This window comes from Stegostoma tigrinum, chromosome 1 (assembly GCF_030684315.1).
Source record: "Stegostoma tigrinum isolate sSteTig4 chromosome 1, sSteTig4.hap1, whole genome shotgun sequence".
Lineage (NCBI taxonomy): Eukaryota > Metazoa > Chordata > Chondrichthyes > Orectolobiformes > Stegostomatidae > Stegostoma > Stegostoma tigrinum.
In genome coordinates, this window is record NC_081354.1 from 19,284,446 (window position 1) to 19,308,937 (window position 24,492).

Genomic DNA, 24,492 nt, shown 5'->3' on the forward strand with positions numbered 1-24,492 from the left:
TCTCTGCCTGCCTTCTGTTGTTTTTACATTTTTGATGATCACCAAAACCCTCCAATTCCTCTACTTGCAGCTCTCCACATAGGTTTCTGTTTTAACTTCTTTCCCATTAACACAGTTCCGGAGAAAGGGTTGTCAGGTCAAATGGACTCCTCTTTACTTATCGAAGAAATTTACTGTTGATTTCTTGACAATTGATACAAACTCCTAAAAGCCTGTTTCAAACGTTCTTAAAACAATTTACATATTTCACAAAAGTATCAAAAGAATTTCAAGTGGTCCCTTATGTAACTGGTCAAAGGTCATAAGTATGAACACAAGATTTGTGTGAAATTCATTCCCTTCATTTCTCATTCTTTGCTTTCTTTTGCTTTGTACTTTCCTTTGTTCTTTCATTCCTTCCCATTACTTTTGCACATCTGTCCAAATAAACTGCAAATTCCGATCAGAGAGCTTAGAGCAATTAAACATTCACACTCGAGATTGTTCTACAAATATAATCAACTTTCATTTAGCTGATTCCATTATTGTACATTGAATTTAAGTGAGGCTAATGAATCCGTGGTTGTTCTTTTTGAATTGACAATCGTGGTAGCCAATTTCCATTGTACTGGTGTCTGTCTAGTATATCAATTCCATCACGATCACTGTAAATGCATCTGCAGTCTCTGGAATTGCATCTCAGCCTTGTCAGCTAAGTACTGTTCATCTGAAAATGTGTTCATTTCGAGGCTATTTCAGACTTCTTGCTCAATTTATGTCAACGCCCTTAATTCTACTTCCAAGCTACTGCTGCTTAGTCGCTCATCCCCTTATAGTATAGGTGCCAGAATGTTAATCCTAATGAAGTAGGTTATCTTTCCCCCTGCAGAATTTTCCCTGCATTCTGACCCTTGTTATACTTCAGACCTTAATAAATTATTAATTTCCTTGAGCATTCCCCCATTTGTATGAAGTCACCTGTTCTTCTATAATACATTACAAAAAGCCTCATTGCTCCCAGTCCTTTGTTTTTCTGAATTCAAGATAGCAGTGGATCTTGTCATTTTTCCTTATCCCCCAGTGGTGGCCTGACTTCCATGTGCATTGTTTTCTGATTATTTTATTCCCAAAGCAACATTGATTGCCTCATGCATTTTGTGGACCTAATGGATCGTGGAAGAACTCGGACATCTGATATCAAACTGCTGTGGTATTTCCAAACTGCTTTGGCGAATTTTGAAGTTCTCTAATAAAACTACTCACTAGACAGTATCGATTATCCTTCCATAGAGCAAACTCTGTCCTGTTTTCTTCTGACCATGTGCTCAGACTCATGACCCTCTGTTAACATTTTATCTGTTGCATTAAGGATGTCTCACCAGAGCGAAGCAAATCTCTTGGTTATCGGTGACTTGCATGTGTACGCTACTTCCTTCCCTAATTCTTTTTAACTTTCTGTACAATTGTACATTTTTTGCTTCTCTCTGGAGCTGGCCATGAATCTGCGTTTGATAATGTGTCACAGCTCCCTACTCCCACAACAAGCTCCAGTTCTGATATCTGATTTATAATGCTGTTATCCGTTTACTTCCTATCTTTCAGTCACGCCTAGAACTAAAACTGTATTATTACATGGCTGTGTGTTAGCCTCTGTGCTTGCATTGTCTCTGAGGAAGTGGTGCATAACATGCGAATATATACAGCATGAATGCAAGGATGGAATCAGCGTAGGATAAATACATTTAAGCACTAATGCACAACTTCTCAGAGAAGGCAATGTTTTCAATTCGTAAATCAAACTGAGCTCAAGATCTTATGATTTGCAGACCAAATTGTTTGACACTTGAGTTTGCCATTAATTAGATGCAACCTCAGTTCTCTTCCTGCTTGAAATCACTGACAGGATCTGCTGAAGATGTTGGGAACAGTAGTATCTATTGAAGAACGCTCACTCACAGGGATCTGGGACATTAACACACTCAAACGCTGGAGGTGGAAGACAACACAACAACACGATAGAGGTGACTTACTTAGGCTTACTTATTTCAACATCTGTTTAAATATTATTCCAATTAAGGAACAGTGTCTTGCTGTGAATAGAGCATTCCTTTTGCTTTTGGTGCACAGATATCAATCAGTTATGTTTGTGTGCAGGACATTTTTGAGTCGATTCTCAGAAGTAAGTGTCATAAGATGTATATTTATAGTACTTTTATACCGAAGTGTAATGTACTTCTTCTCATTATCTTTTGCCTTTTCTCACAGTACATTCCCCCTCTCAAATGTTTTAACACGTAATTTTGATTCAAATCTGTGAGCCGGCTGCAGCTTTCACAACTACTTACCTATTTATAGATGCTGGGACTTGTTTGTGAAGAGATAATAAATGATGCACAATATCCAGTTCAGATTGTTCTTTTCAATCTGTCCCTTCAATTTAACAATTAGCAATCATCCGCAAATGTTTCTTCACAGGCTCTCCTGTGTTAGCAATAGTTGCATTTAGTGCATAATGTACATTGCCACCAAAATAATCCTTTACATTTTTAAGAATAAAATCCTACAAATGCTGAAAATCTTAAATAAAAGTTGCATATCATAGAATAAATGATGCATATCGTCAAGACTGCTCCATCCAGAGCATGTATGATTCTTACTGTGGATTATCTGCCCGACACCTACCTGTTGAACTGCTTGGTGCAGAAATTTAAATTACTGTTTATGAATAATTGGAGCAGAATTGTTTAATATCTTTTAATTCTATCCCAGCACCCTGACCTTTGAATATATGCTACAATGCAAAGTTATTACCTCCCCAAAGTTAACCATCTGTGTTGAAAATCTGTTTGCCATTCCCAGAGAAGGTTTTCAATTCCTGTTATTGCTCAGAATTTCTGAAAACTCTATACTTGGTGCAAAAATAACTTTTCATCATTGCATCACTGCCTTTTACAGTTTTGAGCATGTAGAAATAGGAACTGGGTGGTTTGAGATGTCTCCAAAGTACATGTACCCACATTGATACAAAATAACTTGTTTGCACTTCCTTTGTGTATTCTAGGAAGCTTTACTAACATAAAACATTGACATCATAGTATCTAAAAGTTTTAATCAATTTCTTTTTGAAAATACTTATGATGGAAAATTTCAGTTTGTTGTTTCTTCATCATTCGAAATGTATTTTGAAAAGGCTTTTCTCCAGCATACTTGACAACTGTCATTTCTAATTGTAAAGCGTGGCACAGTAGCTCAGTGGTTAGCACTGTTGACTCACAGTGCCAGGGACCCTGGTTTGGTTCCACCCATGGGTGATTGTCTGTGAGGAGATTGCATTATCTCCCGTGTTTGTGTGGGTTTCCTGTGGATGCTCCAGTTTCTTCTAGCAGTCTAAAGATGTGCACGTTAGGTGGATTGGCTATGCTAAATTACCCCATGGTATCCAGGGATGTGTAGGCTTAGGTATATTAGCCATGGGGAACGCAGGGTTACGAAGATAGGGTGGGGGGTGGGATGCTCTTCGGAGGGTTGGTGCAGACTTGATGGGCTGAATGGCTTCTATCTGCACTTTAGGGATTCTATGATCCTAAAACAATATTTTAAATAAGAAAAAGCTTAAAAATTTCATAATGAAATGTTGAATTAAATATTTAGAGATTTCCGCAAAATTGACCAAATGACTCATGGTTTTGCTGTTGTTCTAAACATTTAAATGACCTTTCTTTAATATGCAACCCCTTTTGCAGCCTTGGGACTTTGTAAACCATCTTCCAGCTAGTTAAATACTCCTGAAATGTGGTCACTGTTTTAGTATGAGAAAGATGCTCACAAATTTGAGCGCAGCAAACTACCACAAATAGTCTATTATGACAGCTGTCCTGTCTAGTTTCCTGTGTTTATACCTACTCATTCTAGAACCACGTACTGCATACTGGTTCTCCTCATTCCTCCAATATTCACTCACTCCTCCCCCCATCTCCTTTGTGATCTCCCCAATTCTCTCCTTCTGTTCATGTAATGCACAGTTTAATACCTTGCTTAAAACAATTCACCTCTGCTGATGTGTGTTGCCTTCGTGCCGTACAGAACAGGGCACATGTATATTTGTGCTCCCTCCCTTCCGACACTGTCATACTTCTCTCCTATTTTTTTGGCTTACTGTTTGTATGCTGTTATGTCTTTCTCCGGTTTTGCACTTGCAACTGACAGCTTCGTCCAGGCTTTTTGCAGTCATGCACCTGAAATGCCTGCCTGTATATGACACATGCTCAGCTGCTGCTGCTGTAGTATCCAGTTTGTAAAATGCTTGAAAGTATCATTGTGCCTGTAATCTTATTTCAGGTGTTGTTGACATAAGTCAATATGCCTTAAGTGTCGTTTGCCGTACGGGAGCCTGGTATTTAATTCTGTCACCAGGGAGCTGAGGGTCTCCCGTCTCCACGACACACTGAGACTACTCTGATCTCCAACCCCTCCTCCTCTTTGGGTGTTAATACTAAGGCATTTGATAAGGTTCCCCATGGTAGGCTCATTCAGAAGGTCAGGAGGAATGGGATACAGGGGAACTTAGCTGCTTGGATACAGAATTGGCTGGCCAACAGAAGACAGCGAGTGGTAGTAGAAGGAAAATATTCTGCCTGGAAGTGGGTGGTGAGTGGAGTTCCACAGGGCTCTGTCCTTGGGCCTCTACTGTTTGTAATTTTTATTAATGACTTGGACGAGGGAATTGAAGGATGGGTCAGCAAGTTTGCAGACGACACAAAGGTCGGAGGTGTCGTTGACAGTGTAGAGGGCTGTTGTAGGCTGCAGCGGGACATTGACAGGATGCAGAGATGGGCTGAGAGGTGGCAGATGGAGTTCAACCTGGATAAATGCGAGGTGATGCATTTTGGAAGGTCGAATTTGAAAGCTGAGTACAGGATTAAGGATAGGATTCTTGGCAGCGTGGAGGAACAGAGGGATCTTGGTGTGCAGATACATAGATCCCTTAAAATGGCCACCCAAGTGGACAGGGTTGTTAAGAAAGCATATGGTGTTTTGGCTTTCATTAACAGGGGGATTGAGTTTAAGAGTCGTGAGATTTTGTTGCAGCTCTATAAAACTTTGGTTAGACCGCACTTGGAATACTGCGTCCAGTTCTGGTCGCCCTATTATAGGAAAGATGTGGATGCTTTGGAGAGGGTTCAGAGGAGGTTTACCAGGATGCTGCCTGGACTGGAGGGCTTATCTTATGAAGAGAGGTTGACTGAGCTCGGTCTCTTTTCATTGGAGAAAAGGAGGAGGAGAGGGGACCTAATTGAGGTGTACAAGATAATGAGAGGCATAGATAGAGTTGATAGCCAGAGACTATTTCCCAGGGCAGAAATGGCTAGCACGAGGGGTCATAGTTTTAAGCTGGTTGGTGGAAAGTATCGAGGGGATGTCAGAGGCAGGTTCTTTACGCAGAGAGTTGTGAGAGCATGGAATGCGTTGCCAGCAGCAGTTGTGGAAGCAAGGTCATTGGGGTCATTTAAGAGACTGCTGGACATGTATATGGTCACAGAAATTTGAGGGTGCATACATGAGGATCAATGGTCGGCACAACATTGTGGGCTGAAGGGCCTGTTCTGTGCTGTACTGTTCTATGTTCTATGTTCTATCTTCTGGTTCCCTGGCTGTCTCAACTATTCTGGGTTCACTGCCTCTCTGCAGTGGGGTGGGAGGCATCACTATGAGTAAGAATAATAGCATGTGTTTATCTAATGGATAGAACGTATTTGTTGAGGGTGAGTTTGAAGGTTTGGCATAGTATCACATGAGGAAAGTGTGTTAGTGCCCGTGGAGGATAAATTAACTGGGATGTGATAAAGAAAGAAAGAGGGATGACTGAACCGTCAAAGTTATATTAGAGTGAGCAGTGAATTGAATAGGCTTCAGAGGCACAGTGAAGAGCTGTGGTGAAACGCACTTCAGAATATGCCATTGTTCTCATTGCTTTCCTGTCTCGCTATGATTATTGCAAATATATTGCAACAAGGAACATGACACGTTCCATCGCTTCTTCCCATCATTGTAAAATACTACCACCCTCAGTCTAGAAAGTGGCCTTTTTCTGTGTTGACTCTGTTGTACTGGTCCTTTTCCTCTTCATGATAACTCTAACTACAAGGTTGGAGAATACCTTTAATAAATATTGCAGTTGAGGTGAAGCCATGCAGGTCATCGTCAAGTCTGCTGGTAGTAATTGGACATAAGAGTCAGGAGCAGACTGAAAGTGAAATGTCTGTGTTACAAAGCCATCCCTTCCAGATGCTGTTCGAGTTCTTTCCGTGCCATTGGCCAGTGTAAAAGTCAATGTGACCTGGGATGAAGTATCGGCAGCAGACGTCATGAATAGTTTGTGAAATATCTGCACAGAATCCGGTATCCTGCCAGCAAGTCACCCTATGTTTATGTGTGTGTGGTGCATGGGCTGCAGCCATCAGCTCCTAGCCAGACCCTAGACTGTGGAGACGTCATCAATCTCCTTTTAATGGCTGTCAGCTAGGGCTCCCTAGCTGTCATGGCTAAACAGTTAGCCGCATGTCGACAGGAACATCTGAGATGTTTGTGTGAGGTTTACAACAGTGTTGAAGACTATGTCGTGACAAGAGCATAGGCTGCCACACTGGAAGTGCGGGAGAGATGTCAGGAAGCCCTGCAGACAAACGTTGCATAGCACTGGTGGTCAGTGCTAGTAATCTGAGTACTTGCGTGCAGTCCCAGAAGAAGATCAATTAGCTCTTAGAAAGGATCAAGATCAGTGAACGCATATTTAAAAGCCAATATCCCACCAACTGTATCGCTAGCCTTCAGCACCATGCTCAAAATACACACTCGACTTTCACCGCTTCTTCTCACACGAACATCTCCTGTTCCTGTCCACATGTGGCTATCTGTTTGACCATGACAGCCATATCACTCAGAACACGATGCACTGCACCCACTAACCTACTTTCCTCTTTCTTGCAGGACATAATTCTCCTCCGCATATTGCATTGTCTCCTTAAGCACTATGCCAATTGGTGGTGTAAGCTTGCATGCCTCTTCCTTTCCATGCTGCCTTCACCACAGTCCTAGCACTGCACCCCTCTCTCTCTGAAAGTCCAGTGACTGCAGCCCTTTTCAGACAGTAGTGGTATAGCAGGAAGTGAAAGAACAGGAAGTCACTGATGAAAAGTGATGGGGAGGTGATGGCCGAGTAATGTTAACACTAGGTTATTAATCTTGAGACCCAAGTAAAATCTGGGGACCCACATTTGAAACCCACCATGTCAGTATTGGAATGGGTTTAGAAGAAAATATGATGGTTGTGCAACTCTCAGTACACTTACTGCAGGCTTCCTGTCAGGTTTATCAAGTTGTGGGAGTGTGGAGTCCAGAACCAACTTGGCAGTGGAATTTCCACACACTGGGAAGCACACAGCCTTTCCAGCATGGATGAGGTGGCCAACTCCACGGGAACCCCCATAGACACAGTTGCAGTGACGAATCAGATGGTCAATGATTCAGCTGTCATGGCAGCACAGGGAAAAGGCACTCAATATCTGGGTGCTGACTGAAGTATTGCAAGCTTAGATTGCTGCTGTCTTGGCTGTGGACACCATTGTTGAAAGGGTCCTACAGCAGCTCCCTCAGCATTTCTGTGACCTGCCCTACAACACATGAGCAGGGCTGCTGTAGGAGCGCCAGTGAGTGACTCAATGTTAGGGACCTGCTGCACCCTCTCAGGGTGGTATCATTTGTCCCCCCACTACTGCCAGGCCTCGCTGATAAGTGTCAGCATTTCCAGCACGGGCTGCTCCTGCATGTGACGAGGTGATCCAGTCCAGTGCAGGAGAAAGAACTGCTCTGGGTCTGCATCTAAGGCCATCTGTCCTCTCCGGAAGTGAAATTCAGCTGCCTGAGAGCCAGTAGGATAGCACCGTGTCAGAGCTTCAGGACAGGAACAGCTCAATTGATGGTAGGCAATAAGAGAATTCACATGGGTGATTTGTTGGCATCTGTATGCACTGTGGTGTGGTTTGATTGATAAATTTGATTTCAAATGTTTGTGTTGGGATGGCTTTTGTTTTAGCATTGCAATCAGCAGCACAGGGAAGGTAGAGTAAAAGATTAAAGTCACCATAGCCTTAGCAGACCATGGGGTCACCACGCTCCAGGCAAGGGGAGAAGTTGAAAAGGAGATTTCTTCATGGTAACCTCAGCCAGTGCAGGAATGGAACCCATGCTTCTGGTATCACTCTGCATTGCAATGCAATCAGCCAGCCAACTGAGCTAACCGACCCCCACGTACTTGACAGTTGGCGAATGAGGAATTGGAAATTTCATTGACTAATACCATGTCGAATGAATGAAGCCTGGACAGTTGGGAAAGCACTGGTCAATGGGTCTAGCAGCATCTGTAGAGAGAAAAACAATTCAATTTGATTTTGATTAATTACTATCCAGTGTACCGAGATACAGTGAAAAGTATTGTCTTATATGCTTTGCAGACAGATCGTGTAATACAAGTGCATCAGGGTAACAGAACAGAGTGCAGGATATAGTGTTACAGCTGCCAATAAAGTACAGAGAGAAATCAACAGTAGCGCTAAAGAGGTCCTGTCAAAAGTCATAACAGCAGGGAAGAAGCTGTTTTGAATCTGCTTTTACATGTGTACAAACTTTTATATCTTTTACCCAATGGAAGAGGGTGGAAGAGAGTATAACTGGCGTGGGAGTGGTTTTTGATTATATTGCCTGCTTCCCTGAAGCAGCAGAACATCAAGTTGCAGTCACTGGATGGAAAGCTGGTTTGCATGATGGACTGAGCTGAGTTCACAACTGTCTTATAGTTTCTTGTGGTCTTGGGAAGAGTAGTTGCCATACCATACTGTGATGTATCCAGATAAGATGCTTTCTCTGGTACATCTATAAAAATTTGGAAGTGTTGTAATGGACATGCCAAATTTCCTAAGCCTCCTGAAGAAATAGAAGCATTGCTGTCCTTTCTTGACTGTAATGTCAGTGTGGGTCAACCAGGACAGATTCTTGGTGATTGTCACTCCCAGGAACTATTTCAACTCTGGTGTAACACTTCTTCAGAACCACACCTGTCCTACCAGATTTACACTCAAAATGTTCACTCTCTTTCATTCTCCACACATGCTGCAAGACCTGCTGAGTTTCTCCAGAACTCTGTATGTTTGTTTATTTCAGATTTTCAGCATTCACCGTACTTTTGCTTTTATGGGAAGGGACAGTGTTGGCTTCATCTCCTCTTGAAGTTGATCCCTGAAGCTGGCAACAAGGACTGTGCCTTCCTGATTGGGGAGTTGGGGGGCGATATTGTACAGGAGGCTGCAGAATCGACCAGAACACTGCTGAGTTCTGCAGATCTGTTGCAGCATGTCGCGGGCACATTAAGTGTTGCTTGAGTGTCCCAGTTCTCTGCCTGGCCCCCAAATGTGTGAGAACGTTTTACTGGAATCTCCAGTCATGTGAACAGCGGATGACTTATGTCATCCAGTGCTGCCCTCTGATGTTTAACGGTGACTTTGAAGTGCTGCAGAGTGACTCAGACATTGACCAGCTCACACGCAGGGCAAGAATAGCTGTGCTAACCACTATAAAAGGTGATTCTTATAACAATGTTTTGAAGGGTGTGGAACCACTTCCAGTTCACCTGGAAAGTGACATGCGCACAGTCAATGGCAGCTTCCACTTAAAGCCAAGTTTCTTTTTCCAGCAGGAAAGAATAAAATGTATTCAGCTGGGAATCCAGAGCTTTGGTGACCTTCCTTCTGCAACAGCAGGCAGCAAATTGAGAGATGTTGCAAATTCTAGCTGCCCCAGATTGGAAGGAAGCTGTCACATCACTGTTTATGGCCACGGTCACCTTTCACAATTGTTAACAAAAGTTGTTCTCGCCCTGCATGGTCAACAGTGCCATTGTGGAATCATAGTGTTTTACAGCATGGACTGAGGCCATTCTGCCCATTGGATTCATGCTATATGTGCTCTGGTTTGAAGAAGTGGATTTGAATGGCAGCGTGCCCATCACAGTATGACCTATGACCTGTCAGTGATATCTGTTCGTTACTCAAAAACACCACGAATTTATGATGAGATAGTAAGAATTGCCACTGCTGGAGTCAGAGGTAACACAGTGTAGAGCTGGAGGAACGCAGCAGGCCAGATAGCATCGGAGGAGCAGGAAAGCTGACGTTTCGGGTCGGGACCCTTCTTCAGAAGAAGGTTCCCAACGCGAAATGTCAGCTTTCCTGCTCCTCTGATGCTGCCTGACCTGCTGTGTTCCTCCAACTCCACACTGTGTTATCTAGAATTTATGACGGCATTTATTATCAATTCTATTGTGTATTTCTTCAGTAAAATGATTCACTAATGCTGCAGCCAGTTATAACAACTTACTGTGTTCATTTTGCTTAATGAATAACATTGTTTTTGCCAATTCAAGGAAAACGCTGTAGGTACTGGAAATTAGAAATATAAAATGTGGAAATATTGTGTGGGAAATATTGTGGAGAAAGAAACAAAGCTATGTTTCAGGTCATCGATATTTGATTGTTTATTTGATTTGATTTGTTAATTATCACGTATCTTGGTGCAAAATACAGTGAAAAGTGTTGCATAGTGTTGCCATTCTCCAGCACTGTGTTAAAACTCAGAAGAAGAAAACAAAATATAGAATATAAAAACAGAAAAATAAAGAACTCAGAAAACTGTAAAAGATGTGGTAGATCTTTGTGTGATAGCATAAAGCTCCTGATTAATTGCTTTCAAACATTAGCTATGTTCTGATTCCTAATTTTGTCTTCTTTTGTAGATCTTAAAAATGGCAAAAGTTGGCTAACTAAAGACTTCATCACAACTATTCGACCCAAGGAGTTGAGAACTTTCTTTGTATATTTTAAACAGTAAGAAAACTGCAAAGAAAATATAAATTTCTGAAAAACGTATGACCTATCACGCTGGTTCACATGTCAAGTAGCATCTTGTTCTCCTTGCTGGTTCAAAGAAAAATAAACTATCAGATAATATCGCTGTCTAATTTGGAGGAAAATAGAAGATATAATTTTGTGGCAAACAGAAGCAAAGTGAGGTGTGAATGTACAAACCAACCTTTAAAGGCAATGCAAGAGGGTTAAAGAAAATGCAGCAGACTGAAACATAGTGCAAGAATTTGCGACTGAAAGCACGCCACTAACCGATTCAACTTTTAGATAACTGTACTTTTTAAAATAAAAATTGCTGGTCTGGGTTTTCTTAAAAAAAAAATTCCTCTTTGGCATGCAGCTGGACTACCAGAAGCTAACAGCGGAGCACCAGTTTCTCCTAAAGTTATGAATTTTTCAGTCACTAAGATACCCCAGCCCATATTGTCTGGTATTGTAAAGCATGATTTCAATAGTTTTTGAAGAATTTTTGAATTCCTGATTTGTTTGTCAATACAAATGCTTTATTTGTACATAATTTCTAGTATTGCAATGTAAAGTATTGGATCCTACTACTCCTTTGTTGCCTCAATGAGTGGAAATAGAATTAAAATTTCAGATCAGTAACTCTTCAGTAGAACCTGTTTTGATGAAGGGTCTTCAGTGAGAAACACTAACTTGGTTTTTGTTTTCTTTATCTCTCCCTCTCCACAGATGTTTCTTGAATATTTACAGTGTTTCTGTGTTTGTTTTAATGTCAGATATTTGCAGTATTTTGCTTTATAATCCATTATTGCCTTGTGGGCGCTTTATCATAAAACATTAATTCCTGCTCAGTCTCTATCACCCTATCCTTTATGTCCCATATTTTCAGTTGGTTCCATCGTGCTTGCGACAATCTATTGCTAATATTGACCTTCACTGTTATATTGAGAACACTGGGTGTACATGCTAATGAGTATTATTAATGTAATCCTATTTATAACACAGATCGCATCTATCTGAGACTGAATTCTATTTTTAACTAGCACACATTTTCAAGAGTGCACTGAAGTTTACATGGCTATTCAATCTTAGTCATGTCATCGCTGTGTTAGAAAACTGCAACAGCGTCGATGGAATTTTCCAAAAGCTAACCTCCTTGCCCTGTTTTAGTGGGTAGCAGTTGCATCTTGGAATCACCTTTCCAGAGGTGATTTAGTTGCCTATAAGGAGAATGTTTCAATTTAAGATATGCTGTAAAAGAGTACGATCTGTTTCAATTCCAAAACAGATGAGTCATTAAGTTAATGTGCCGGCTGCAGAAGATAATTTATTCTCTTGTTTCTCATTTCCTCCCAAGCATCCCCACCCGTTAGTATTGGAAGAACCTTATTTGTGCCCTGCTGAGAATCTGTTCTTGACTGAGGGGAGATGATGAGGTGGTTTGGCACAGTGAAGGATAGTAGGAGCCAGCTTTATTGGCAGGATTTTGGCTGACCACCAAATAGGGCAGTAGTCAGATGGACAGCCTTTGACTTCATGTGGTCAGAATGAGCAAAAGGAAGAAAGGAACAGATGGACAGTTCAGTATGAATTTGATAAGGGCAGTCAGGGGTGGCAGATTCCCATGTTGCCCAGATTTGACTAAGCCCAAGTTGCGTTAAATGCATTGAACAAAAAGGGTTAAGCAAATTTACTATATTCCATCATTCTGCTGCAAGATTGATAGAGAATTCTCACAGTGTGGTGGAGATTATTCTAAATCTGTCTCTGTTCACTTAACAATCGCAAATGAAAGCAGTTGTGAATTTGCATTCGCCTTCTTCTCATTAGCATGTGAGTTGATGTGCATTTAAAAAATTCACAAAGTACAGATGATTAGTGAGAAAGTGTGACATAAGTTGAACAATTTTGCATCCGTATTTACGGACCTATAAGAAGGTTAGTGAGAACTTATTTCCTCAGGTAGACACCTGTACCCAGTCTAAATACTAAATTGGTTGAGACCTATGTATTAGTCAGCCAGGACTACCTCCTGATATGAGAGCAATCCCCATTTCAATAATTGACATAAACACCTTGTTCTCACTTCAAAGTGAAAATTTTGTTGTATTTAATGAGAGGTTTAAGCAACCTCACTTCTGATTCTTCAAAAGGCAGATCAAAAACTGTACCGAAAGGTGTGAAACCTTTAGGATTTTGTAGTCAGAGAGACAGGACTGTTCTTCCTGGCAATATAACTGGACAAATGGTCACTTTGGGAAATAATTGTTGCTGCCCCCACCCCACCATTTATGATATCTCTTAGCACATCCCCCACCCCAGCCTTAACTCTTGGCTGGGGCACAGCACAAAACTGACAAGGCTCACTTTGTGTGTACATGCTCTTGGTATCACTTAGGGTTGGTATTTATAGCATTCATAACCTCACGTGTGAACAGTTGAAACTACTCCACAGTCGACTCTACGTCATCCTTTAAGTAGTGTTACCACCAGCTGAATTGCAACCCTGTATTTTTAATCTCCCAGTTGGTTGCAAGAAATACTTTATTTTTAGCACACAGCTATATCATGATTCAATTAAAATATAGTACTCATCAAAATTAAACAGCAAATTACAAAATATTTTTCAGTGAAAGAACAAGGATTTTTACCCTGGTAAAAATAACAAAATACGACATCAAAAACCTGTACCAACACAGGTGTAAAGTTTAAAGACAGGAGTGTATCTTCCACAGACAGGAAGAATAAATCGAATGCAATTTAAGAGTTGTTAGAGGCTTTGAAGTGTTAGACTTTAATCAAAGACCACAGTACCTCAGTGGTCGATTTTTATCCTCAGCAAAATCTAAAGATAACTTGAGTTCTGAACAAATAGTTTTTTTCACTGGACACTTTTGAAGAAGTTGATGAGGAATTGGGGAAAGAGACATCCAGTCCTTGCTGTTACCAGTCCTTCCTTCTTTCTTTCTTCAGCTGCTCAAAAGCAAAAGCTGAAAAATGGTTAACTAAAGTATTTCTGAGTCTAGTTGCAATGTCTCTCCAAGCTAGATAACCCACAAGTGAGCACTTTGTGCCCAATATGTGCTACTTATCTGGCATGTTCAAATTGACTTGGAAGGGGCCAGTTTCTTAATGCCTGAATCATTGACTGGCTTCAGTATCTTCAGGTAAATTAATAATTAAGTTCAGGCATCTTTTCTTTATTACACATTGGTTTCCTGAACTTTCCTCCATGTATGTTCAGGTGATCATTATAGCCATTTGAGGTCAATGTTTGTTCAATTTCAAAACCATTTAGATCCATACTAAGTCTTGGCTATTAAGAAATCTGTTCATGGAACTTGAAAATTGGCGGTACATAATTTGCCACAATTGCAAAATGACATAGTGCACGTTTAGCTCTTTTAGTCTCTGTATCATATTTATTTGCATGTTTGAGCCAAAGATTGCTTTTGAAAAAAAACAGAAGTGAGCCACTGAAACTTTCAAGCCTTTTCCACTATCCAGTACAATTGTGGTTGATACATCCTAACTTCATCTTTCTGCAGTATTTCCCTATCTCTTAATTCCTTTAGCATACGATGATTATAAATCTCAGTTTTGACTAAATTCAGCTAGTTAAGTAGCTAATTCCTAAACTTCACAGTCCTTCTGAGTGATGAAAGTTCACTTCCCTGTCCTGAATGGACTTTGGTTCCTCATTCTTATCTCCACAGCCACAGGTTACGTTCTTCCCTGCATCTAAATTATCCAAAAAAATGAGAGTTTATAAAAGATGGCCAAAAGCTCAGCCAAAAATGTGAGACTACAGGAGGACACAAGGTGGAAAGGTAGAATAGTTTAAGCAGGAGATTCCAGAGTGCGTGGAAGCCAATTATGAGATAAACGGGAGGGTTAATTGCACAAGAGGCCAGATTCTTGAAACAATAGAGGATGTTACACGGAGTGAAAGGGGTGAGGCCCTGAAGTAAGTAAAATACAAAGCAGAGAATTTTGGGAGATTGGAAGCCAATGTAAGTCAATTATGGAGTGATGGCCTAATGGAACTTAATGCAGGCAAAATTCTGAGAGCGGGGATAGTGGGAACTGCCGATGCTGGAGAATCTGAGATAACAAGGTGTGGAGCTGCATGAACTCTGCAGGCCAAGGAGAAATCTGAAGAAGGGTCCAGACCCAAAACGTCAGCTTTCTTGCTCCTTTGATGCTGCTTGGCCTGCTGTGTTCATCCAGCTCTACACCTTGTTATGTAAGATACTGAGGGTAATGGTTTGGATGAGTTTCAACTTTGAACGAAATGGAGGATGGAAAAGCATTGGAATGAATGAGTCAGGGCAGCAGGATGACAGAATCCCTTGCAAGATGGTTTTAGAGGCACCAACTATCAGGTCCAGATATGAGAATCACATCTTCAGATGCCTGAGGGCATCGGCATAATTTGTAGCACTGGTTGTATTGCCTTTCTCTGGGGCTCCTAATATGACAACAGCTGCCAAATCTTCATGTGAAAACCTTTGTCGCCTGTATTCCAGCACATTTCAGAAGTTGAGTGATGATTTGAGGTGGCATAGTTACCCTAGGAGAACATAGAACATTACAGCATGGGATCAGGCCCTTAGGCCTGTGATGTGCTGAACACGATGCCAAATTAGACTAATCCCTTCTGCCTGCCTTTGCTCCATATCCTTCACATTTCCTTTGAACTTTCTGTCTCCCTCTCACCTTAAATGCAAGTCCCCTCATATTAGATATTTCAACTCTGTGAAGAAGATTCTATCAGCCTTATCTATGCATCTCATATTTTTATAGACTTCTGTCAACGCCTTCCTCAGTCTCTGCCACTAATTTACAAGTTGAATTTACCCATATGTTTTCTTGTTCGAGGGTTGCCCATAAACTTTTATGTAATTGTGTAAAGCCTTTCTTTTGTTCTTGTTCAAAGTAAATTCTTCAAGTTGGCCTTGATTTCTGTCCCATAGAATTGGCAGCAATTATATCCCAACTATCTATAAATATAATTTGTGCCTACTAGTTACTTACATGCATAGATAAATGGCCACATTATTTGTACAGACACTGCACACAGACTGCAGCCTGTAATACTCGCTTTTCAGTTCTGGTAAAATTATCTTTGGAAAGACAAGATAGCTGATAAAACGAAAATAAACTATGTTACTGGGAATTCATTTCCTGCTTCCGTGGCGATGGATGCTGTATTAATGTTTGGCGTGAGAGTCTCGGGTCCAAGGTATATCTCAACCTCGTAAGCTCCTGATTAGGGTGGTTGGCTCCTTCCCAGAACTCTTCTGTCAATGAGAAGCTGTTTCCACTGACAGCCTCCTCATGTTCATCCCCCTGTCTCCCAATTAAATATTACCCACGTCCCCCAATTTCAACCCACCTCTTCATTACACCCTATCAAGTTAGCCCCAGCAAGAATACAGCCACCTCCTTGGTCAATGTGAAGCATCAGCAGTGGTCTGCACGCCTTCTCAGTCCTTTGACAGAGGAAGGAATTACTTTGCATCATCCCGAACTGAAAAAAACTTCAGTTGAAAATCACCACATACAATATTATTTTAATTCTATTCTGCATGACAACACGTAAGCTGGCAAACTGTGTGTGAGTAACCTGCATTGCAGTGACATCTTTCCACACCTCCTTGCCAACATACTGATTGATGAAGGAGATGATGAGGTTTGTAGGTTGATAACTCATCTCTGTCTCTTTTGTAAAATTACATCAGTAGATTACTTTCAAAGCTCTGAAAAATGAAATGCTCCACAAGAGCTGAATTGTCTAATGCATAAGATTTATACTTATGGTCAACACACATTTGTCAAAATGAAGATCATTTTAAGCAAGGTTATGACTTAGTTGGTTGTTGTGTGTTGAATGTGACTCCTTTGATAATCTACACTCTCACAGTGTCTACTTCACACTGATTTATCAGTGACAAGCCAGATGCTACTCTGTGGTAAAGCAGCTGAAGAACTGCAGATAATAAAATGTGAGGCTGGATGAACACAGCAGGCCAAGCAGCATCTCAGGAGCACAAAAGCTGACGTTTCGGGCCCAGACCCTTCATCAGAGAGGGGGATGGGGGGAGGGAACTGGAATAAATAGGGAGAGAGGGGGAGGCGGACCGAAGATGGAGAGAAAAGAAGATAGGTGGAGAGAGTGTAGGTGGGGAGGTAGGGAGGGGATAGGTCAGTCCAGGGAAGACGGACAGGTCAAGGAGGTGGGATGAGGTTAGTAGGTAGCGGGGGGTGCGGCTTGGGGTGGGAGGAAGGGATGGGTGAGAGGAAGAACCGGTTAGGGAGGCAGAGACAGGTTGGACTGGTTTTGGGATGCAGTGGGTGGGGGGGAAGAGCTGGGCTGGTTGTGTGGTGCAGTGGGGGGAGGGGACAAACTGGGCTGGTTGAGGGATGCAGTAGGGGAAGGGGAGATTTTGAAACTGGTGAAGTCCACATTGATACCATATGGCTGCAGGGTTCCCAGGCGGAATATGAGTTGCTGTTCCTGCATCCTGGAACAGCAACTCATATTCCGCCTGGGAACCCTGCAGCCATATGGTATCAATGTGGACTTCACCAGTTTCAAAATCTCCCCTTCCCCTACTGCATCCCTCAACCAGCCCAGTTTGTCCCCTCCCCCCACTGCACCACACAACCAGCTCAGCTCTTCCCCCCCACCCACTGCATCCCAAAACCAGTCCAACCTGTCTCTGCCTCCCTAACCGGTTCTTCCTCTCACCCATCCCTTCCTCCCACCCCAAGCCGCACCCCCCGCTACCTACTAACCTCATCCCACCTCCTTGACCTGTCCGTCTTCCCTGGACTGACCTATCCCCTCCCTACCTCCCCACCTACACTCTCTCCACCTATCTTCTTTACTCTCCATCTTCGGTCCGCCTCCCCCTCTCTCCCTATTTATTCCAGTTCCCTCCCCCCATCCCCCTCTCTGATGAAGGATCTGGGCCCGAAACGTCAGCTTTTGTGCTCCTGAGATGCTGCTTGGCCTGCTGTGTTCATCCAGCCTCACATTTTATTATCTTGGAATCTCCAGCATCTGCAGTTCCCATTATCTCTGAAGAACTGCAGAGTCAGGCATTGCGGTCACTGTTCCCTCAGCTCCTCCAACAGTGCATTGCATAATATGTTTTTTTCAATCATTCATTGAAACGATGTGGGCTTCACTGGCAGGGCCAACATTTATTGCCCATCTCTAGTTACCATTGAAAAAAATGGTAGTGAATTGCTTTCTTAAAATGATGCAGTCTTTTTGCTCAAGGTAGACACATAGTGCTGTTAGGGAGAGAGATCGAGGATTTGGACTCATTGACAGTGAAGGAACTTTCAAGGATGGTAAGTGTCTTAGAAGGAGACTTGTCAATGCTGATGTTCATGTATATTTGCTGCCCTTGTCCTACTAGGCAGTGGTGGTTCTGGGTGTTGGAAGGTGCTATCTAAGAAGGCTTGGTGAATTTCTGCAGTGCATCTTGTAGGTGGCACAGCTGCTACTACATGTTGGTAGTGGAGTAGTAATTATTGATGTGGTGCCAATCAAGCAGGCTGCTTTGTCTTAGACGGTGTCAAACTTCTTGAGTTTTTTTGGAGCTGCACTCATCCAGGCTAGTGGTGAGTATTCCATCATGGTCCTGACTTGTTTCTTGTAGATGGTGGGCAGGTTTTGGGGAGACAGGAAGTAAGTTACTCAGTACAGCATTCCTTGCTGTGACCTGTTCTTGTAGCCACTGTACTTATATGGATTGTACAGCTCAGTTTTCTTGTCAATCAGAACTCTTGAAGTTGTTGATGGGGGCCGGGGGAGGGTTTCAGTCATGATTATGCTATTGAATGTTAAGGGGCAATTGTTAGATTGTCTTGTTGAAGATGGGCATGTGCACCACACAGGTGCCAGGCTATGTTACTTACCAGCTTAAGCCTGAATGTTGTTCAAGTTTTTCTGCCTGTGGACATAAATGGCTTCAGTGTCTGATGCTGAACATTACGCATTCATCAGTAAACATTCCCAGTTCTCACCTTATGGTCACTAATGAAACTGCTAAAGATGGTTGGACCTAGGACTCTACCCTGAGAAACTGCTGCAGAGATATCCTGATGCTGTGATGATTGACCTCCAATGACAACTACTTTCCTTTGTGCCAGGATGACTCCCACCAGCAGACAGATTTCTGTCCATGTAAGAATCATAGATATATAAAGTTCAACTACCGAAAGTACACATCTACCTATACTAGTGATAAGTACAATGGTAAATTCCCTCCATTCCTCTGAACTTCTGTGTCTTGTCATTTACTTGAGTACGCCCTTATCTTGTTCCTTCTTCCAATCACTTCAGGTTTAAATTCCATCTGCCATTGATCTACCCTATCTGACCAATCTGTTTATCTGGTTCTGTAACCTAACAGCTTCCTCCTCACTGTCAATCACCCAGACAGTCTTTATGTAATCTACAAACTTACTTATAATCCCTCCCACATTCTTATCTGTATCATTTATGAATATCATTACCAATAAGGATCCCAAAACTGAGCCCTGTTATATGCCACTGCATACCCAGTTCCAGTATGACAAATAGCCTTCTATTGTGACCTTCTGTCTCCTATCACTAAGCCAATTTTGGATCCACCTAACCAAGCTACCTTAGATCCCATGAGCTTTTAGTTATCAGTTTCTCATGTGGGACCTTGCTAAAGGTCGTGCTGAAATCCATGTAATCTACATCCAGACACTTGTTCCCCTCCTTGAAAAATTCCACCAGATTTGTTAAGCATGACCTCCTTCTGACAGAGTCGTGCTGACTGACCCTGATCAAACTTTGCCTCTCCAAATGGAGATTGATTTTCTCTACTTTCTCCAATAGTTTCCCTACAACTGATGTTTAGACTCACTGGACTGTAGTTTGTTGGTCTTTCTGTACCACCCTTCTTGTGAAGTGCAACCACATTAGATATCCTTCTGTCCTCTGGTACCTTCTCTGTGTCAAGACCCTGTAATTTCCTCCTTTGTGTCCCACAACAGTCTGGGATACAACTCATCTGGTCCTGAGGAGTTGTCCATTTAAAAATCTGCCAATGTCTCTTCGCTTTTTATATCCATCTGCTGAAGAATTTCACATTCGACTCTCTTGAATTCTGTACTTGTATCCTCCTTCTACTTAGTAAATACAGAGGTGCTCATTTAATATTTTACCAATGTCCCGTGGCTTCCCGCACAATCTGCCCTTTGTGGCAATTCACCGTGCTCTTTCCCTGATTATTTTCTTCCCCTTGATATACTTGTCGAATATCTTGAGATTGTCCATAACCTTGCCTGCCAACATTTTCTCATGCATCTTGTTTGCTCTCCTAATTGCTTTCTTAGGTTGCCCCTACACTTCCTGTATTCCTCAAAAGTTTCCACTGTTTTGCTCCTTTTGTGCCTGTTATATGTCTCTTTTCCCATTGACTAGTTTTGCTAGGAGTCCTTGATGCCTTGAGTAGCGGTGTTCAGATCCATATCCTTAGCTCAGGACCCATCTACTTCTACCTGCCTTTTTTAAATCTTTATTCCAGCTTCTTTTATTTTTCCTCTTCTTTTTTCCCCTTTTAGGGCAGGAGCACGTCCTTCCCAGAGTGTTGGCAATGACAGGAGCAGATCCTTCCTTTTACACCTTTATCTGTTAAAAATTTGAACTTTCATAGGAGTTTCTTTTTGAGATTGTAAATCATACATTGTCAAGTATCAATACTCTATTAATGCTGAGAAGTATCAAGGCAGTTCCACTGTTTAAACTCAAACAAATTAAGACAGGAAGAATGAAATGTTTCAAGAGAACCAAAATGAATATTCATAAAAATATGTGGGAACATATTATTTAGAGATATAGTGGACCTAAATATTATAATGCTTACCAGCAACAATTATAAGATTTGTCAAAAGAATAGATAACGAAAGGCTTTTATTAGAATCCCCACAGTTTGGAAGCAGCCCTTTAAACATTGGATATTATACCTGAGGAGGACAGGCTGGTTCACCCTCTCACCCAAAGGATCCTACATCTGACATCTGACTAACATACCCCCATACCTCTATAACCCTTTGCATCTCCCATACTAACTTAGTGGTAAGCTTTTGCCCTTACATCCTACTTTCCAACTCATCCATAAATGGGCAGACATCAGAAGCTATCATGAGATGAAATAAAATAATATTCCAAGTGTCCATTGCAGACCGTTTGAAGAAAAATTCGCATTCATTAAAATCCATTCACTACATTTAAATTCCTCGAACTACCCTTATAAAAGCAAACATTGAATTCTATGTTTAGTCTATGATATTAAAAAAAACAGATTAGATTAGATTCCCTACAGTGTGGAAACAGGCCCTTCAGCCCAACAAGTCCACACCGCTCCTTGAAGCATTCCACCCAGACCCATCCCCCATAGCCCACACACCCCTGAACACCCCATGGTCCCACATCAAAAGTCTTATCACCACTTGGAGCTGTTAGTCAAAGTGTCAACAGTCAAACACTCTGCTGTAATAATGATAGGTTGCGGAATCAGTCATGCAGCACAAATCCTGTAATGATAGCCCCCAGACTTATGTTGTCAGACTAATTGAAATAGCAAGTTTGATTTTCTTAAACTACAGTGTTTTGTTTTATAAATTAAAAGGCCAAATTATTTAGATGCTTTGACCATTTGACAGTTTTAATACATAGAACATAGAACATAGAACAGTACAGCACAGAACAGGCCCTTCAGCCCACAATGTTGTGCCGACCATTGATCCTCATGTATGCACCCTCAAATTTCTGTGACCATATACATGTCCAGCAGTCTCTTAAATGACCCCAATGACCTTGCTTCCACAACTGCTGCTGGCAACGCATTCCATGCTCTCACGACTCTCTGCGTAAAGAACCTGCCTCTGACATCCCCTCTATATGTTCCTCCAACCAGCTTAAAACTATGACCCCTCGTGCTAGCCATTTCTGCCCTGGGAAATAGTCTCTGGCTATCAACTCTATCTATGCCTCTCATTATCTTGTATACCTCAATTAGGTCCCCTCTCCTCCTCCTTTTCTCCAATGAAAAGAGACCGAGCTCAGTCAACCTCTCTTCATAAGATAAGCCCTCCAGTCCAGGCAGCATCCTGGTAAACCTCCTCTGAACCCTCTCCAAAGCATCCACATCAATACATTCATCTATTTTGCCAACAAGAGTGCTGCCCCCCTCCAGAAGGGCACACTACTTTTCTGAATAATGCAGCTTTAAATCTTTCCTTTAAAGTCTAAACCTTACAATTTAGCTGCACAGGAGGCACGTTAGAAGCATGGAAGAGCAGTACAGACAGGGGATTCTTTAATTAGGGGACTAAACAAGTGGTTCTTCAGATGTCAATCTGACCTCGTGCCAAAGTTGAGGATCATACAAAGCACAATATTCTCCTGTGGGAGGGTGAACAGCCAAAAGTTATAGCCTATGTCTTGGAAGGAAGGGGGATGAGGCCCTGAAGGTGGATTTCAGGGAACTAGGAACTAGAGACTGCAAAGCAGGAACTTCAATCTTCAAAGCAAGTGCTCTAAACATTAGTCCCAATCCCATGTGCTAGTGCTTTTAGAAACTTGAGGATTGAGCAATTGAACATTTGGCTGGAAAACTAACATCGGTGGGAGGCCGTCAAGTTTCTAAGGGATTAGGGTGGGCTATAGGGCAGGTGAGACCTTTACAAGATGAATGATTTGCATTTTGGAAGGGACAGGACTAACACCCTTACAAAGAAATTTGCTAGTGCTATTGTAAATGATCTAAACAAGACTGCAACCCAAGAAGATGTTTAGATTAAAGGGAAACAAAACTAGTAAAACAAAGCTGCAGAGTAGTAAGCAAAGATAGTAGACATATGAGGGAAGCATCAAATAGGATCAAAATGGAGTATAATACTTAAAAAGCTGAATAAAAGGCATTCTATCTGAATGTACATAGCATTTACAAAGAAGGTTAATGAGTGCCATTCTCAAATCGAGATAAATCAATACAATTTAATTGGCATTACACAGATCTGACTACAGAGTGACCAAACTAGGAAATGAAAATCCAAGGATATTCTACATTTAGGAGAGAAAAAAATCAGTGACCCAGCATTCCCAATAAAGCATGACTCTAGTCTATTCAAAAGTGAGGACCTTCAATCCAAGGTCAAGTTGGCAGAGCTAAGAAAGAACAAGGGGAAGTAAACATATCGGGGGGGGGGAGTTGTTCAAAAAATAGCAGATTGTTGTATAAACTTATTCATTCCAGGGATTCTAGAACAATGTGTGCAAGTTGTCAGAGGCAAGCTGCTGTCCCTCTGTCCATATAAATTTCTTTGCTTTCATTAACAACTTTGTTGAAGGAGCCACCACAGTGCTAAAATTCAGAATGAACCTCCAACAGAATTAATTCATACCTATATACCACAAGCTCTTTTGTCTTAAGCACTAGAAAATCCAAGGCAGCTCTTATTTCTGCTTCTGTGGAATTTATACATCACACAGTGTGACTCACTGCTTTGGAAAATGCACTTTTTGTCACATTGATGACCAAATTGTCTCTTTGTAACTGGCCAAACAATTTGTTCAAGTGCTATAAACGTTCCCCTCCGGTTTGGCTGCAGATTGTTTAATTATCATTAGTTGCATAATCCTTCAGGAACCTTGTTGATTCATTGTGAAACATTGCTGGTGCATTTTTTTTTCATTCCAAATGGCATGACTTTACATTGGTAATGTCCACCTGGGCTTATAAAAGCAGATATTACTTTGGTTATATTGGTAAATGGAACTTGTCAATTCCCTTTCATCAATCGATTCTTCTCGAGCTATATTTGCTCAATAGTCCTAATACTATCTCCAAGTCATGGAATCGGATACAAGTTCATCTTCATTATGGTGCTGATTTTGTAATAAACCATGGACAATTCTTGTGATTCATCTGGTGTCAACACAATCACATTAGTGAACTCCAACTACTGTGATATGGTATAAATAATGACATTTTCCATCATGGAGTTAATCTCTTTGCTCATTTTGGCCAATTTCACTGGATTGTACCTCTAAGGATATTAATTTATGGGTGGCACAGATCCTATATCAGCACCATTTATAGCCACAGTTTTTATTCCTCTGGCCCAAACACAGAAATTGAGTTATGAGCTTGTAATAACTTCTGTAAATACCTTGATAATTTTCTGGGAGATAGCACATTAGCCCATGTAATTTCAAGCACTTCTTTATTTACTAATTTTATTGGATAGACTTTAGAATGTTTAATTTCTGATTCAGTCTCAAATTGCTCTGAATGTTATTTCACTTCCTACTATGTTAACTACTACAAACACACTTCTCTTCCTGACCATTCTCCCTGCCATTTTATCAGTCAAACATATATCAATTTAACAACAGATCACTTTTTGTTCTCTCCTATCTGAAGCAGTCACTGTATGACACATATTTTTGAGTTGTATTTTCATTTGCTGGGTCCAGAGACTAGCATAATTGTAATGTCATTCAACCAGTAATCCAGAG

At 41.5% G+C, this 24,492-nt stretch overlaps 1 protein-coding gene across 3 annotated transcripts in view; it reads left to right on the forward strand.

Moving 5' to 3' along the window:
- man2b2 (mannosidase, alpha, class 2B, member 2) overlaps window positions 1-11,558 on the forward strand; it is a 66,645-nt gene extending 55,087 nt beyond the window's left edge. For all 3 annotated transcript variants that reach the window (XM_059638739.1, XM_048541163.2, XM_048541172.1), the window contains 2 exons: window positions 1,883-2,000; window positions 10,823-11,558. In XM_059638739.1, the coding sequence (XP_059494722.1) occupies window positions 1,883-2,000; window positions 10,823-10,917 (213 nt within the window). In that variant the 3' untranslated portion in view covers window positions 10,918-11,558. The remainder of the gene's footprint in view (window positions 1-1,882; window positions 2,001-10,822) is intronic.
- The last annotated feature ends 12,934 nt before the right edge of the window (window positions 11,559-24,492 follow it).